The following is a 16,088-nucleotide window of genomic DNA, read 5'->3' on the forward strand; positions in this document are numbered from 1 at the left end:
GTTCTTTTTGGGGGAAATTGGCTTTGAAAGTCTTAAAAAGGGTTTGAATCTGGCCAGGAAAAAGGTTTACGAACCCTGTAACTAACCAACTCACTAAACCAAAGCTATAAATAAATACACTCGTTGTAGTACTTTAAGGCTCTCACTATCGACCCACTAAAAATAGGTCCGCGACCCACCAGTTGAAAATACTGTTGATGGTGGTGCCGTACATAAGGTCCAAGTGCCGGTACGATGGCTTGAAAAGAAATGCATGCATCGTGCAACCATCAGGCTCATCCTTTTTCCCATTAAATGGTGAGGTATAGTTTGAGGTATCTTTAAAATATTTTAAATTATTGTATTGAGTATGTGTTAACAATGCCCAGCTGAGTTCAAAGAGCCTTTTTATATTTATTTTTCTATCATGCCTGTCTGCTTTTATCTTAATTTTATCATAGGTGTTCCAGCCACGGAGTGCATTAGGCGAGAGGAAAGGAGGCGGGGGATGGGGGAAAGAGTGATTTCATGTGCATGCTTGCAGTTTTCTTTTATTTCAGGATAGAAATGGTGAAAGTAAGAAAAGGACTGTTTCAAATACAGTCCGAATGCCAATCCAAACCCCTTAAAAGATGATAAAAGAAGAGATTATTCAAGCGTGTCTAAGCGACACGTACGTGCATGCGCCATACAAGCAGCCTGACAGTGGCTGCAATGATGATTTAAGCCAGAAGGTGGCTACAGCAGGTAGAATGTATTGAAGTTACTGACACCACCTTTAACAAATTTAAATGATCACTGGGTTTAGAGATAATTGTCTTTGTCATCAGAACACAGTGAAACCCAAAAATTAAACTTTAAAGCGGGTTTGTTATAAATGTTTCCCCATAATCGTAAAGCCCTAACTGTGTTATTAACACTCATAATTTTCATAAAACATTAAAATCAGCTGCTCATACCTGAGCATTTAAAAAAGTAAAACCTAGGACGGGAGCAAAGAAAAGGAATCTTTCATGCACGGCAAGTATTTTGCTGAAAAACGAGGCATCCCCGAAGGAGCGTCCGTCAGTCGCGTCCGCTCAGCCTCGACAAACGCAACTGTCGCGGCGGAGGGCGCCGGTGCTTTGCAGGTGCTGTTTATAAGCCGATACGCTGCTTTACTCCCCTGATGGGACTTTATGTGATCACAAACATGGAGATGGGTGGCTAACATAATTTGGGAGCGGAGGGGATGATTGACAGAAAGTCAGCTCTGGTGTCTCTTAGCCATCAGTTTTGCTTATTTTTCGAAAATTGGGAATTGTGGAAATCTATAATGGTCACACTTGATTGTCCTGTTCATTCTTATAATCCAGGAGTGTCAATCCCATTTTAGCTCAGGGGCCACTCTCACAGGAGTCGGACTAGTAAATGAATGACATAAAAAGTGTGCCTTAGCTAGAGGGCTGGGGATCTTTTAAACGGTTACAATTCCCATCTCATCTCATTAGCCGTACCGCTTATCCTCAGTAGGGTCGCGGGGGGGCTGGAGCCCATCCCAGCCATCTTCGGGCAGTGGGCAGGGGACACCCTGAACTGGTTGCCAGCCAATTGCAGGGCACACGGGGACAGACAACTCACTCGCTCATTCACACCTAGGGACAATTTGGACCGGCCAATTCACCTGAAATGCATGTTTTTTTTTGGAATGTGGGAGGAAACCGGAGTGCCCGGAGGAAACCCACGCAAGCACGGGGAGAACATACAAACTCCGCACAGGAAGTCTGGAGCTGGATTTGAACCCACGCAGGAGGTTCCCATGACATGAACTGTGCCGCACAAGCGCTAACCACTGCGCCGCCGTGCTGTTACAATTAAATAACGATAATGTTTCAGGGGTGTATATTTGGAATATTGAGGGTTTTTTCCCTTCACTAAGATTTAATTTCTCATTGTGTTATAAACTGTGCACTTGTAAAAAAAATAAAAAATAAACAAAACAATTAATTTAATTTCCACTACAGTTGATATAATTCCGGAAAACTCGTGCTTCATCCGTGGCCGCTCCTTTGGCACCAACTGCCTCGGACTCTGATTGGCTGATTGGTCCCTATTCAAACCCACTCCTATCTGTCCCTTGTTGTCAGTCCGTCTGCGAACCTCAGTTTACGCTGGGCAAGCCCTTTTTTCGGCCCTGACTCCAACCTGTTTTTTGCTCCTGTCTGTCCCCCGGCTTTGACCCGGTTTTGATATTGACCAAGTCTACTCTCTCGTCCCGGCTTTCGACCCTTTTTGTCGCCGACCACGTCTACTCTCCTTCCCTGGCTTACGACTAACTTCCGACCCCGACCACGTTTTTGCTTTCCTCTCCCGGCTACTGACCCGTTTTTTTCCGTTCCTGACACCGCCATCGCTCGCCATGGAAGTCCCACTTCCGCGTTCAGAGCAACCTACTTACCGCGCCCAGCGATCTCTTTCTTCCAATAAAACTGAGAGAAACTTAACGCAAGTGGGTCCTGTCTCTGTTCTGGTCCTGCCAGTAAAAGTCTTTTTCTCTCTTTTATTTATCTTTAGTTTTTTTTACTGCCCCCAGCACTCAGGTGCTATTTTTTTAATTTCGTATTTTTGTTTTTTGTTTTTTGTATTTGAATTTATTGTATTTTTTACTCCTACTTCTTCACCAACTATACATTTCCAGTCAATGGAGGTAAGACGTGGAGTTCAGTAGCAATTTTATCAGTTAAAAGAGATATCCACGCACCACACGTCAATGTCTTAAACGGCATGTCCGTGGGTACTGTTTAGAAAGGAGCTGTACAGAATTTGGAACTTTGTTACTCTCTGCCACCATTTTCTGGTTTAAAGTCAAGATCGCAGCCTCAGTCAGTTTATTCATGATGCGTGTACAAGTAGGTACATTACTTAGATGCTCCTTCTTCTTTGTTCTTTTTTCATCTTTTTTGTACTTAGGGTTGGCATTTGGACTTGAACAGGCCTTTTCTTTCTTTCACTATTCTCATGCTATTCTGACTAATAGAAATGTAGAAAAATACTTGCAGGGAAGAGCAAGACATCACTCTTCAACACTCCCCCCAATTCCCATTCCTCGAACCTAATTTATTTTCCCCAAGCAACTTTGATAATAGTACAGTAATATTAGGTGATGGGCGCGGTGAAAAAGAATAAAGGGCTCTTTGAACTCAGTTGGGCATTGTTGACACATAGAGAAAATATTTACCTTTCAACTTTTAAAGGACACCTGAAACGACGTACCCCAACCTTTAAACTTCCGCAAAGACACCGAATCTAATAATTACTTGACTTCCACATGTCAATGCAATTGCCTTAAACAGTGGACCTGCGAGTTCTCTGGTTGATAAATGGTAGTCAGAAAATACAGAGTGGGCGGTTTTCTTTGTCAAGTCAAGTCACATTCATTTGTGTAGCCCTTAATCACAAGATATCTCAAAGGACTGCACAGGTTACAATTATTCCATCCCTGATCTTTAACCAATATTTGTGAGTTGCACCTGGCTTTGGCGACATCCTGTGGACATATTAAAAACCGCAACTCATTTTTTGATGTGATGCAGCTCACTTTTCTCTTGTGCTTTTCTCAGCCTTGAGGGCCAGATTAAATCCATGGTCGGTCCTGATCCTGATTTCTGACCCCCCTGTTTTAATCCCCGAAATTTCAAATGTACTACTTGCTCTGCAATTCAGTCTATGCAGCTCTGTGAAGTGAACCCCAATAGGACCACCCCTCGTTTCCGGAATGCTTGCTGTCAGGAAGCTGTGATATGTTATGGAGATTGGTGAGGGATTGATTGGGGCTGTTTTCAAGTCACTGCTGCTGACGTCCACGGAGACCGAAATAGGGAAAGCGGCTCGTGAATGTTGGGGCAATGATGCTCATCAGGGGATGAGAATGACAAGTGTAGTAGCAAGATGAGAATCGGGCTACAAACTTTCCAACAGTGTTGCTGGCTTGCATTGGGTTTTATTTTTGCTCACTAGTTACAATTATTACGCATATGTTAGTCAGTGTCAGTTGTGATCATCCAATAAATAAGGACACAACGGGTAAATTGATGTATTAGTATAATGTAATACATATTGCATACATACACAAAACACAACAGGCCTATTATTTAACATTTTTAAACTACCGGTAAGTTGGCAACCGTGGAAAATGATGTTAAATGCAAAAAGCAGCTGAACGCCGATGGAATATACAACACTGCCTTCAAGTGGCGAAAGTTTGAACTGCATCTAAAAAATGAAACGGGCCTAAATTTAAGACCGTTAACCTGTGAAAACGAATATCTATGCTTAAATTTAAAGTAAGAAAGGACTCCATAATGACTCCATAATACATTTTCAAAATTATAATGATCCTCTGACCAATTTTATTTGTAATTCACTTGTTTTACATTGCTGAATATTTTTTGATAACTTGTTAGATTGTGTTAAAAAAATATATATTATTAATGAAAAGAAAACCATAGAAATATGGTTGCTATTTTCTGCTATATTGTATTTTCATCATATTTACATATACCGTTAATAAAATACATTTAATTTCACATACGTGGAAAATGTATCTTAAGCATGCCTTTCAAAAAATATATTCTAAATTAATTTGTCCATAATTAAGCTCGTGGTAATTAATGCAAACATGACTTGATTGTGATTTTGTCTTTTTAATATGTCTGTTTTCCAAAAGATTTTTGTGAAAATGTAATTTTAATATTTGGGGAATTTATATTTCTACTGTGTATGCTGGAATTTCAAAGCATAACACTTAAATGTTTTTTTTAAAAAAGCAATCGCCTTTTTTTTAGTACAATGTATTTAAATCCAAACATTTGATTTAAATTTTAGAAAAATAAACAAAGAAATTGACAACATGCTCCCAATTTATATTAACTTATCTATAGTCCTACATCTCCCCTTTCTAATGAATTTATAAGAAAATGTATTCATACAAATCCAGAGTGAATATTCATACTGTGTATGTGTAAATCTCAAAGCATAGCACTTTTGAGACTGGGAGGTCGCTGGTTCGCGCCTCGGCCGAGTCATACCTAAGACTTATAACATTGGTAAAATGGCGGCGCCCTCTGTTGGCTGCGGCTGCATCGGCTCGCTACAACGGGTCAGGTGTATCGACATTTCGTTCTGTGTACATTGTTACACAGAATGACAATACAAAGGAAATTATTATTATTAAAGGCAATTCTCGATAATACAATTTTGATTAGTATAAACCAAAAATTTTAGGAAAAAACAAAGAAAGACATTGACACAATGCTCCCACCATGTATTTTTGAATTTTATCAAGCTTTTCTCATATATTTTATTTAAAAGTTGGAATTTGTTGTTTTCTGGTGTCCTTAAAACGTTGAAAGTTAAATATTTTCCCTCTTAAGTATGTTTTAACAATGCCCAAATGAGTTCAGAGAGCCCTTCTAATTTTTTTCCCACCGTGCCTATCTGCTTTTTTTTTTTTTTTTTTTTGCATAGCTGTTCCGGCCGCGGAACACGTTAGGTAGGAGGATCAGGCTGGGGGTGGAGAGTAACTTCATGTCTGTACCGGTGTTTTTTTTCTTTCTATTTGATAGTGTAGCATTAAAATGGCTAAAGTAAGAAGGTGTCACGACCAAAACAAAGGGTAGACCCGATTGCGTAACGTTTCTCACAAGTTTATTGTTTATTAAGAGGAAAGCCAGCGCCCGCGATCTGGTGCTCGCTGGACGCGGGAAGCAAGTCGCTCACAGAATCGGAACGTGTTCCGAATGCGGAAGTGGATCTTCCGGAGCGGGAGATCGTGGTGTCGAGGACGGAAAAAACAGGTCGATAGCAAAACATAATCGGTGTCAAAAAACAGATTGTAGCCGGAGACAAACGGGGAAATCAGGAACGGACGGGTGCAAAACAGGTGCAAAAAGCGGGACTGACGGGAGTCAGAGTCAAAGTGCTTGCCTTGTAGGAACAGAGGTTCGCTGACGGACTGACCACAGGCGACTGAACGGACTGAGCTTAAGTAGGACGGGAAACCAATCAGGAAGCCAGAAGTGGCTGGCGCCAAATGAGCGGGCACAGGTGAAATTAATCAGTCATCATGACAGAAGGAGCCTTTTTCAGGTATACTCAAGACGCCAACTCAAAACCCGAGGACGGATTATAAAAGTATAGATTACTTGAGCGTGTCTAAAACATGCATGTACTTGCATGGGCATCATGAATTAAGAGAGTTAAAAAGTTTCAAATTCCATACAGCTCCTTTAAAGTTTTGATATTTGAATGACTCAAACCAGGGTAGACAGAAATTAAAATAGAATCAAATTGCACACTGGAGAAACTAATCTGAATCCTGTTTTGAAGTGGTGTTATATGTTTCCCAAAAGGTCGACGGTATCCTTTGCCTAGCGGATATATTAACGGATGAGGGGAGCGCCGAGGCGGCTCGGGCAGAGGCGGCAGCAGTAGTGGCCCAAATCACTTCCCCCCATCACACGTCCACACAACATCTGGCCAGCTTTCTGGAGAGCATGCACGATATCGTAACTGCACTCATCAGTGAGTTATCGGCCTTGTACACTATTTGTCCTTTCCTACCATGAACTCAACTAGATTCTGTCCCCCGGTGATTCAGACTTGTGCGAGAGCGCTTCTTGCGGGGAGGTCTTTCTTTTGGCGTCGGCGGCTTTGGCCAACATCACCTTTTTTGACAGCATGGCCTGCGAGATCCTGCTACAGCTCAACGCCATCCACATTCTCCTGCAGGCCTGCAAGGACTGCCAGCGGGTGGACACGCCATATTCCAAAGACCAGGTGCTGTGGTCACAAAGTGTAATGACAAATGAAATCAAATTAAGCCCTGACTTAGGTTTTTGTTCTAGGTGGTGACTATTTTAGCCAATCTTTCTGTCTTGGAGCAGTGTGCTAATGAAGTTCTACAGGAGCAAGGTAATTCTTTAATGTGATTAGGTTGAATGAGGGAAGCATTGGTTGGTAGCACAGTTTTTAGCTTTCAGTTTCAAATACGTGTCCCATCTTTCTGTGTATGGTTTTCATGTGTCTTGGGGAATTCTTTGAACATTCAAAATGCACAAATTAGTTGCAATGAAGAGAAAAAGTGGTGGGGAGTCTTGTTTGCCCTTATGTGCCTCTGAGAATATCTACTGATAATGCAACTTCACTAAGAAATGTTCAAATGTAGCAATAATAAATTATAAACCGGCTAGAAAATAAATATTTACAGGGTATATTTATCAATTTGTTAGTTTATTTCTTCATTTTTCTTATTTATCTATCCTTCCATCCATTATCTGCACCGCTTATCCTCAGTAGGGTCGCAAGGGTGCTGGGGACCGATCCCATCTATCTTCGGGCAGGGGACACCCTGAACTGATTGCCAGCCAGTCGCAGGGCACACAGTCACTTGCTCATTCACAACTAGGGACAATTTGGTCCGGTCAATTAATCTGACATGCATGTTTTTGGAATGTGGGAGGAAACCGGAGTGCCCGGAGGAAACCCACGCAAACACGGGGAGAACATGCAAACTCCACACAGGAGGTTCGATCTCATGACCTCAGAACTGTGCCGCTCACGCGGTAACCACCCATCCGCCATGCTGCCCTTATTTATCCTTTCATTTATTTAAATGGGCTCACTTCATGTTACTTATTTTATTTTCACTTTATTTCTAAGGATTGTTAAATTACTGCAATTTACCATGTTTTTCTAGCTGTCAAGTGAAAAATTTTGACAAAAAGAGGGAACAAGAAATATCATTATTCCTCCAAAATTAATTTTGACTGTGTGTGTGTATATATATATAGATACATATATATATATATATATATATATATATATATATATATATATATATATATACCTGTATACACGTACATACATATGTACCGGTATATATTATTCAGATAGATAGATAGATAGATACTTTGTTCATCCCCTAAGGGAAATTCACATTTCCAGCAGCATCCCTGAGCTGAGAACAATCGAGAACAATCGAAAATAACATGGGAGCTGCTGGAGTGGCTGCCATTCGTGACGGCGCCGGAAAAAGATTCAATTGAATCATGTACAAACAAACAAACAAACAAAATATTCAGTATCCTTCCATCCATTAGATGCACCACTTATCCTCAGTAGGGTCGCGGGAGTTCTGGAGTCCATATCAGACTGTCAGACATAATAATAATAATAATAATAATTTCCTTGTATTGTCATTCTGTGTAACAATGTACACAGAACGAAATGTCGATTGCACTTGACCCGTTGTAGCGAGCCGATGCAGCCGCAGCCAACAGAGGGCGCCGCCGACCACTTTTAAGTCTTAGGAATGACTCGGCCGGGGCGCGAACCACCGACCTCCCAGTCTCAAAGCGGGCGCCTTACCATCTAGGCTATGTATATATATATATATATATATATATATATTTTATAAAAGTATGTATGTATGTGTATACATGGAAAATGAACGAGTTAAGAGATAGATAGATAGATACTTTATTTAAGAGTAATTACTCTTTAGAAAAAGTCTTTAATAAACCAGTTAGCAGTAACTTATATTGTAACCAAAAAAAAATAATAATCATTTGTTCTCACATGACAGCGATGATACAAATGAAATTCTTTTAACGAAGGATCTAATTTCACAGATGGCAGATAATTTGACCTTCTTTAAGTAGATGCTTTTCATTTTACAAAAATACTTTTTAAAATAAATTATTTGTAGAAGAATTTTTTTTTCGAAAAGGTCAAATTATCTGATGAAGATATTTGTACATAAAATGTGTCTTTCAAACTTCCACCTCTATTTTTTTATGTTGTGCAAGCTTTATCCTCTAGATAGCAGCATTGTGCAATGTGAGGGGACAGCTGGAATATCATTAAAGGGTACTCGATGAGTTTCAAACACAACCACCAGTCTTTTGTCGAATACAGTACATAGGTCTATGCTTCACGTTGTATGACTAGAATGGAAATATCTGACTTTAATCTGTTCATTTTTATTTCTTGCCAGGTATTGAGAGGCTTCTGCTACTTTTGGACGAGAGGCCGTCTTCCTCCAGTCCATCAGAGGGCGCCGCTTGTGAGCGTGTTCAGCAGAAAGCCGCAGTCACTCTGGCCCGCCTAAGCCGGGACCCTGATGTAGCCCAGGCTGCCATCCAGCTCAACGGTTAGCTTTAACTTAGCCACATGAAATAGGATAAATATCGTATGTGATGAAGGGACATGCAAAAAAGCACAGATTAAATTGAGATCTGAGGCAGCCCTCGATTTTTTTTCTACCTATCATTTTGCACCAGTCACATGTGCTTACAAATTTGGAATATCGTCCCCAGTTTTTTTGTTCTGGCACGGAAATTGTCAATTGCCTGTCAAAATCATTCATCCTTTCACTCTACAGGACTTGAGTTTTCCTAGATATGAAATGTATTCTATTGTATCATCACCCGACATTGACAGTGATGTTTTTGTAAAGTGTCAATAAACTCTTGCTCTCCCACTTTTAGCCGTCCCTCGTCTCATCGAGCTATGCCGATCCCCCACGGAGAGGAATAACAGCGACTCTGTCTTGGTTGCTTGCCTGGTAAGTGACTATTTTATCGGGCAAATAAGGGGAGATTGGTATTCTTGATACCTTGAAGCAGGAGTGTCCAAACTACAGCACCCAGGCCGCAGATTAGGGGTCAGGAATCTATGGCTTGCAAGCCAGTTAGGGCTCTTTTCAGGAGTAAATCTGGCTCAGAGATAAAGTTGAATCTTACAAATTCTCTCTGTATCGCTCTAACTTGGACATCTTCAAAGCCCATTGTAGTAAACACAAGGTCAAAGTTCGGTCCAGTATATATAAGACACATTTTGAACTACAGTTTACAGTCAGGGTATCACACAAACAGACCCTATTTTGGATGTACGTGGCTATGAATCCTTTATATGGAAGCTCATTAAGTAATCTACTGTATGTTCACTGTTGAGACACTTTATGATGAAACCCCACAAAACAAACCATAAACACCAGCAATGCACACAGAGCAATTTGATTGAGGGGTAAGGGTGAGCGAATCTCTGCACACAGCGAACACAGTCTCTTTCTCCCAGTTCCGTCTGCACCGAACGTAAATACAGTACGTTGGTAATGTCGTTTGGAGTATATCTAAAATAAACAGGACAAGGAGTATACATTTTCTCAAATCATCAAACGGCACACAGTAAAATAAGAATTGAAGAATTAGCTTTTGTTAAGAGAGCGGTTTTTGAGCTTTTGTTCAATTTTGTCTTAGAATACATGGTGAGGCTCTCTCTAAAACAGAAATCAAATTATTTTGGTTTCATGGCTCTTTGGGTCAAAACGCTACCCGACCCCTGCCATAGATGTTTTCCTTACACAAACATCATTATACATGCCGACACTCGGTATAAGGAGGGGGACGCAATAATTATTGGGCTTATAGACTGATAACAGCCTAAGAAAATGTCACAGTTCTCAGCCCGATGGGAAAAATATACCCAATAATTAGTCACCTACTGCCACACTAAAATATTCAATAAGCGGACACTACTGTGTATAATGGTTTTATTTGACTTGACTATTTATATAGCAGTAGCAATAGTTGGTGTCCTCTCACTTTGACATGAGGGATGAAAGGCTTTTGTAATTGTACAGGCTTCTAAATTTTAGTCAGTGCATTACATTAAGTTTGTTTTTGAAAACGTTATTGTCGCACTTCTGCAAATAGTTAATGCCTATTAGTCCTCAAATATGTGTCTTAATTGCAACACTTTGTTACTTTATGTACTGGACATTTGCCCACTGATTTTTTTTTAAATGTAGGAAAATTCAGTGCAGCTTGTACAAAAACTAAATTGAGTTTCTTCCTCAAATTTGTGCATGCGGCTTTATCAGGCACGTTCTATAGTCGAGAAATGATTCTGTATTTGAACAGAACGACGGCCATTTTGTTTTGGTAGGCTGCCCTAAGGCGTCTGGCGTCGGGATGTCCGGACAGCATCGAGGCGGATGACAACCAGCAGCTCATCAAACCACGCCTAGTTGACTCTTTCCTGCTCTGCTCCAATATGGAGGAGAGCTTTGTGTGACCCTAGCATGCTAAAGCACTAACATGCTAATGTGCGGAAGGTGTAGAAGTATCTTTTTACTGAAGTGGCGTGTGTGGCGTCAAAGAAGAATTGTAAAAGTGGCATCTTCCATCCATCCATCCATTATCTGCACCGCTTATCCTCAGTAGGGTCGCGGGGGTGCTGGTGCCCATCCCAGTCGTCCTTGGGCAGTGGGCAGGGGACACCCTGTATTGGTTGCCAGCCAGAGACGGACAACTCACTCGCTCATTCACACATAGGGACAATTTGGACGGGCCAATTAAGCTGACATGCATGTTTTTGGAATGTCGGAGGAAACCGGCGTGCCCGGAGGAAACCCACCCAAGCATAGGGAGAACATGCAAACTCCACACAGGAAGGTTTGATCGCACAACCTCAGACCTGTTCCGCCCATGTGCTAACCACTCCAAAGTGGCATCTTATTTATTACAATTGTGTATACATTAGAACCTGAATTAGATGAACCCTGAGCCAATGGATGTTTACATTGTACTATTAGATATTTCAAAACATTTTGACTCAGAAAAAGAACATTACAGTACAATTTCCCCCCCAAAAAAGGTTATTATTTGCAAAGTTTTATATTTCGCTTGTCAAGAACAACCTTACTGGAAAACAATATATGTTTAGGGGAAACCTTAAATTGCCAAGAATAAGAATATGTCTAGAATCATGTTATGACTTCCAAATTATGCTTTTCAAAGTTGTTTTTCTTTCATTTTCCTTTTTTTTTTAAACCATTCCTGAAAAGTGGAATAAAAATGCTTTTAAAAACGTGTTTACCACTCTATATCCAGTAATATAAAAAAAAACTAAGAATACTTTGTTTAAATATATTTTAGATATAATGATCTTTAATCGTAATTTTTGATTAATTGATTAATATTGAATTCAAAACTCATTTAATTCAGTAATGTTATTTTTCAAGGATGAATCCCGCAGGTTAGATTCAAGTTAGTAGTAGTTGCCTTGCATGGCCGACGCTGCGATCCGTGTGTGTGTATGAATGAGTAACGTGCTTTGGGAGGTCTTCAATGACTTGAAAAGCGCTAAATAAATAAATGTAAAAATGAAAAGTTGTTGAATTTGAAAAATATTTCTAAGTCAAATAAACAGTGTCTGTCCAGAACAGGATTAGGACCCAAATGCGTGACGTTTTTCACACAAGCCTTTTATTTTACGGGAAATGGGGCGTAATGCACATTAGGCTGCAGTCTGGCGTGGAATGACAGGAAGCCAGAGACCGACGAGATCGATGCCAATTGCCCGAGCAGATATCGGACAGATGGGGTTGATACCGGACAGGACAGGATAGACAGGATTGATATCAAAACAGGATTTTGAAATTAACCAGGACAAACTAGACGGGAACAAAAACTGGAGAGAATAAGCAGGACAAAAATAGACGGGAACTATAGCAGACAGGAAACGCAGGCAAAACCCACGTCTTGCAGGGCAGAGGTTCGTTGACAGACTGACAAAGGGAGAGTGAGAGCACTGAGCTGAAATAGGGAAGCCAATCTCTCAACAAGCCGCAGCTGGCGCCACACGGGCGCAGCCAATTGGCCGCCTTGGCAACTGTGGCAGTGTCATATTTCTTATAAAAAGGAGGTAAAATGATCTCTAAACAAAAATAATCAGTTTTCATATATTATTTAAAAGTGAAATATTCTGAAAATCTTTAATTAAAACATGTACAGTATTTACAATGCTAAAGCTAGAAAGGTTAAACGGAAACAAAATGGTTTTATTTAAATATTTTTTAAGTATATTGACAAGCAATAAAAACTTTTGATTGATTAAATTCAATTATAATGTTAATATTACTTTTCCATTTTTGGGATTAAATATTTTTTGTCATGCATTTGAAAAACAATTTCTACATCAAATACAATTCCAGTAAAAAGGAAAAACGTTTTAATAGGATTTTCAGTATTTTGTCAAAATGTACAATTAAAAAAAAACCTTGAAATAAACATTAAACCCTCCAAATTACCATAAAATCAAATCATATTGTACTTAAGACTGACTTTTTAAAAATATTGATTCAGCCCCTTTACTTTTAGTGCAGCAAACTTTGTCCAGAAGTTCAGTGTTCCTCGTTCTTCATGATGCTCTCTGCGCTTTGAACAGACCTCTGAGACTATTACAGTGCAGGTGCATTCATTTAGAGACTTCATTCCACACAGGTGGATTCCATTTATCATCGTTAGTCATTTAGATCAACATCGAATCCTCACTGAACTTCTGGACAGAGTTTGTTGCACTGAAAATAAAGGGGCTGAATCATTTTGCAACCCCACTTTCATTTTTTATTTGTTAAAAAAGTTTAAAATATCCAATAAAGTGTGTTCCAATTCACGATTGTGTCCCACTTATTGTTGATTCTGCACAAGAAATTTCAGTTTTAGATCTTGATGTTTGAAGTCTGAAATGTGGTAAAAAGGTCCCGAAGTTCAAGGGGGACAAATAGTTTTGCAAGCCACTGTATATGGACGATTTGCTCTCTTTGAAAAAGAACCATGAATGTTTAAAGAGATATATCATATTTGAGTTTTTGAAATTTTCCCAAGATGTAAATAACATTTGAATATTACATCGATACTAACCACAGTATTTATTTAAGTCCCCCCCCCCCACCTTTTTTTTTTTGATGACTTGCATGCATGAATTTTTGTTATTTGTAATTCTTTTCACAAGAATTTCCAATATTATGTGCTACTGGAATTTGTTGTAGTGCCTTTTTTTAATTTTTCTTGTTATTTAAAAGGAAAGCTTTTTACGCGATGCATGCAATAAAGACAAGCAGTTCTGGATTCTTTCATCTTGTCTATTAAAATGAAGCAATATTCTGCATCCGACTTGCACTTTTTCCACCCTCCGGCGAACATAAATAAAACAAGCGTTTGGGTGGCCAGTGCAGCTATTGCCATGCGTGTGTGCAGATTAATTGCCCCCCCGGGGAATGGGGACGGTGGCAATATGGGGCAAAGTGGCACTTTTTATAAGAGGTTAAGCAATATGAGGGGCACCGAATCTAAGTGGATTTTTCCTGATTTTGCATCCAATTCATTTGTATACATTTCAAATCCGATTCTGTAATTAATATTTGAGGTATTTTGTATTCCTAGTATCTTAAAATTTGTAATAATTTATTTCAAGTTTGGTAAGCAATTTCTTTTTTAGGGGGAATGTTGTCATCTAGCCTGTTTGCATGTATTTCAAATATTGATGTGTCTCAAAACAATTAAGGCTCTAATTTGTTTGGCCTTCAGTGGAGCTGTTTAAATCTAAGCTAAAAACACACTAACATGTTCTAGCTTATGAATGACCTATATTTCATGTTGAGAATACCTGTGTATTATTTGTTCATGTTACATCCATGGCAACCTGCTCATCCTGGAAGGAGGGATTACCTCATGTGTGGTCCCTTCTCAAGGCTTCTTCATTTTTCTCATGCTGAGGTTTCGAGTTTTTCCTTTCCCTCTTGCAGGTTTTAGATCAGGGGACCAGCTCAGTAGCCTAGATGGTAGTGTGCCCGCTTTGAGACTGGGAGGTCGCTGGTTCGCGCCTCGACCAAGACATACCTAATTGGTATAATGGCGGCGCCCTCTGGCTGCGGCTGCATCGACTCGCTACAACGGGTCAGGTGTATCGACATTTCGTTCTGTGTACATTGTTACAAAGAATGACAATACAAAGGAAATTATTATTATTATTATTAATATATATATATATATATATATATATGAACTTTCTAAGTAATTTGTTTTAATACATTAAAATAAAGTTGTTTTTATAAAGTAGTTCAGGTAACTTCATTTAATTCCAAATGTGTTTTATATGTTTGTTTTAATTCCTTTTTTAGGAGAAATGTTGCCATCCAAATTATTCGAGAATATTTGTAAATATTAATTTTAAAATGATTGAATGATTCGGGGCTATTATTTAATTATTTATATATGTAGGGATCAGAATTTTCCGCGGATCCGCGGATTTCCGCTGTTTTTGAACCCCAAAGGTCATTCCCGTAAATCGTCTAAATTCGATGAGAAAATATTTTGGGGGGGTGAGGTATGATACGTGACTGTTTCATCACCCCAAGTTAGCAGTTAGAGATCGCGAGAAAAATCGGCAAAAAGAAGCGCAGCGCATTAGATCTATAACACACAACAAATAGATCGACTCCTACCATTGGTTCGCTGATAACCAATCAGCGGAGCTTTTGTTCAGAGCATTTGCTTTCTCAAACATGGCGCTCCTTCCGGTCTTTTCAAACGGTGAAATGAGTGTTTGAAAAAGTTAATATGAAAATACTAAGAAAAGAAGACGAGGCTTTTGTCTCCGAGATTAATAAAGGAATCAAGAATAAATTTAAGTGGTCAGGGCTGGAGAAGACTGTCACAGACTGACATGTATTTTCTTTAAGCATGTTCAGTTTGTGCATTCTATTTTCAAATTAATGATGAATGGTTATTAATGTATATATTTTCATATATATTGTTGATTAGTAGCTAAATACAAGGTCCATCTTCATCATCAAAACACAACAACAATGGTGATGGTTGTAACATTGTAATCCCCCAATTGTTTTAAACATCTTAAAACTGAAAAAAATACATGGTTTCTGTTTTGTTGGATTTAATTCATTCTAGTGCAATTTTCACATAGCAAATAAGATAAATGCCGTTGGCTTCGGGTGGGTTTGCCCCCCTGAGCCCCCCACCGGGCTCCGCCCTGGACCTGGCCGGGGCCTGCGGCCCCTGGACCCTGGCTATTTCAGCTGAAAATGAAAATCTCCATTCTGATCCCTGTATATGCAGGACACATATATATATATATATATATATATATATATATATATATATATATATATATATATATATATCCATCCATCCATTATATGCACCGCTTATCCTCAGTACGGTCGCGGGGGTGCTGGAGTCCATCCCAGCTATCTACGGGCAGTGGGC

General features: G+C 39.5%; 1 protein-coding gene across 1 annotated transcript in view; it reads left to right on the forward strand.

The window, feature by feature from the left end:
- insc (INSC spindle orientation adaptor protein) overlaps positions 1-13,773 on the forward strand; it is a 46,027-nt gene extending 32,254 nt beyond the window's left edge. The window contains exons 8-13 of the mRNA XM_088340500.1: positions 6,369-6,540; positions 6,617-6,795; positions 6,864-6,930; positions 9,014-9,169; positions 9,507-9,583; positions 10,966-13,773. Coding sequence (XP_088196626.1) covers positions 6,369-6,540; positions 6,617-6,795; positions 6,864-6,930; positions 9,014-9,169; positions 9,507-9,583; positions 10,966-11,094 — 780 coding nt within the window. The 3' untranslated portion in view covers positions 11,095-13,773. The remainder of the gene's footprint in view (positions 1-6,368; positions 6,541-6,616; positions 6,796-6,863; positions 6,931-9,013; positions 9,170-9,506; positions 9,584-10,965) is intronic.
- The last annotated feature ends 2,315 nt before the right edge of the window (positions 13,774-16,088 follow it).

Source organism: Urocampus carinirostris, chromosome 7 (assembly GCF_059441175.1).
Source record: "Urocampus carinirostris isolate Australia breed hairy pipefish chromosome 7, RoL_Ucar_1.0, whole genome shotgun sequence".
NCBI lineage: Eukaryota > Metazoa > Chordata > Actinopteri > Syngnathiformes > Syngnathidae > Urocampus > Urocampus carinirostris.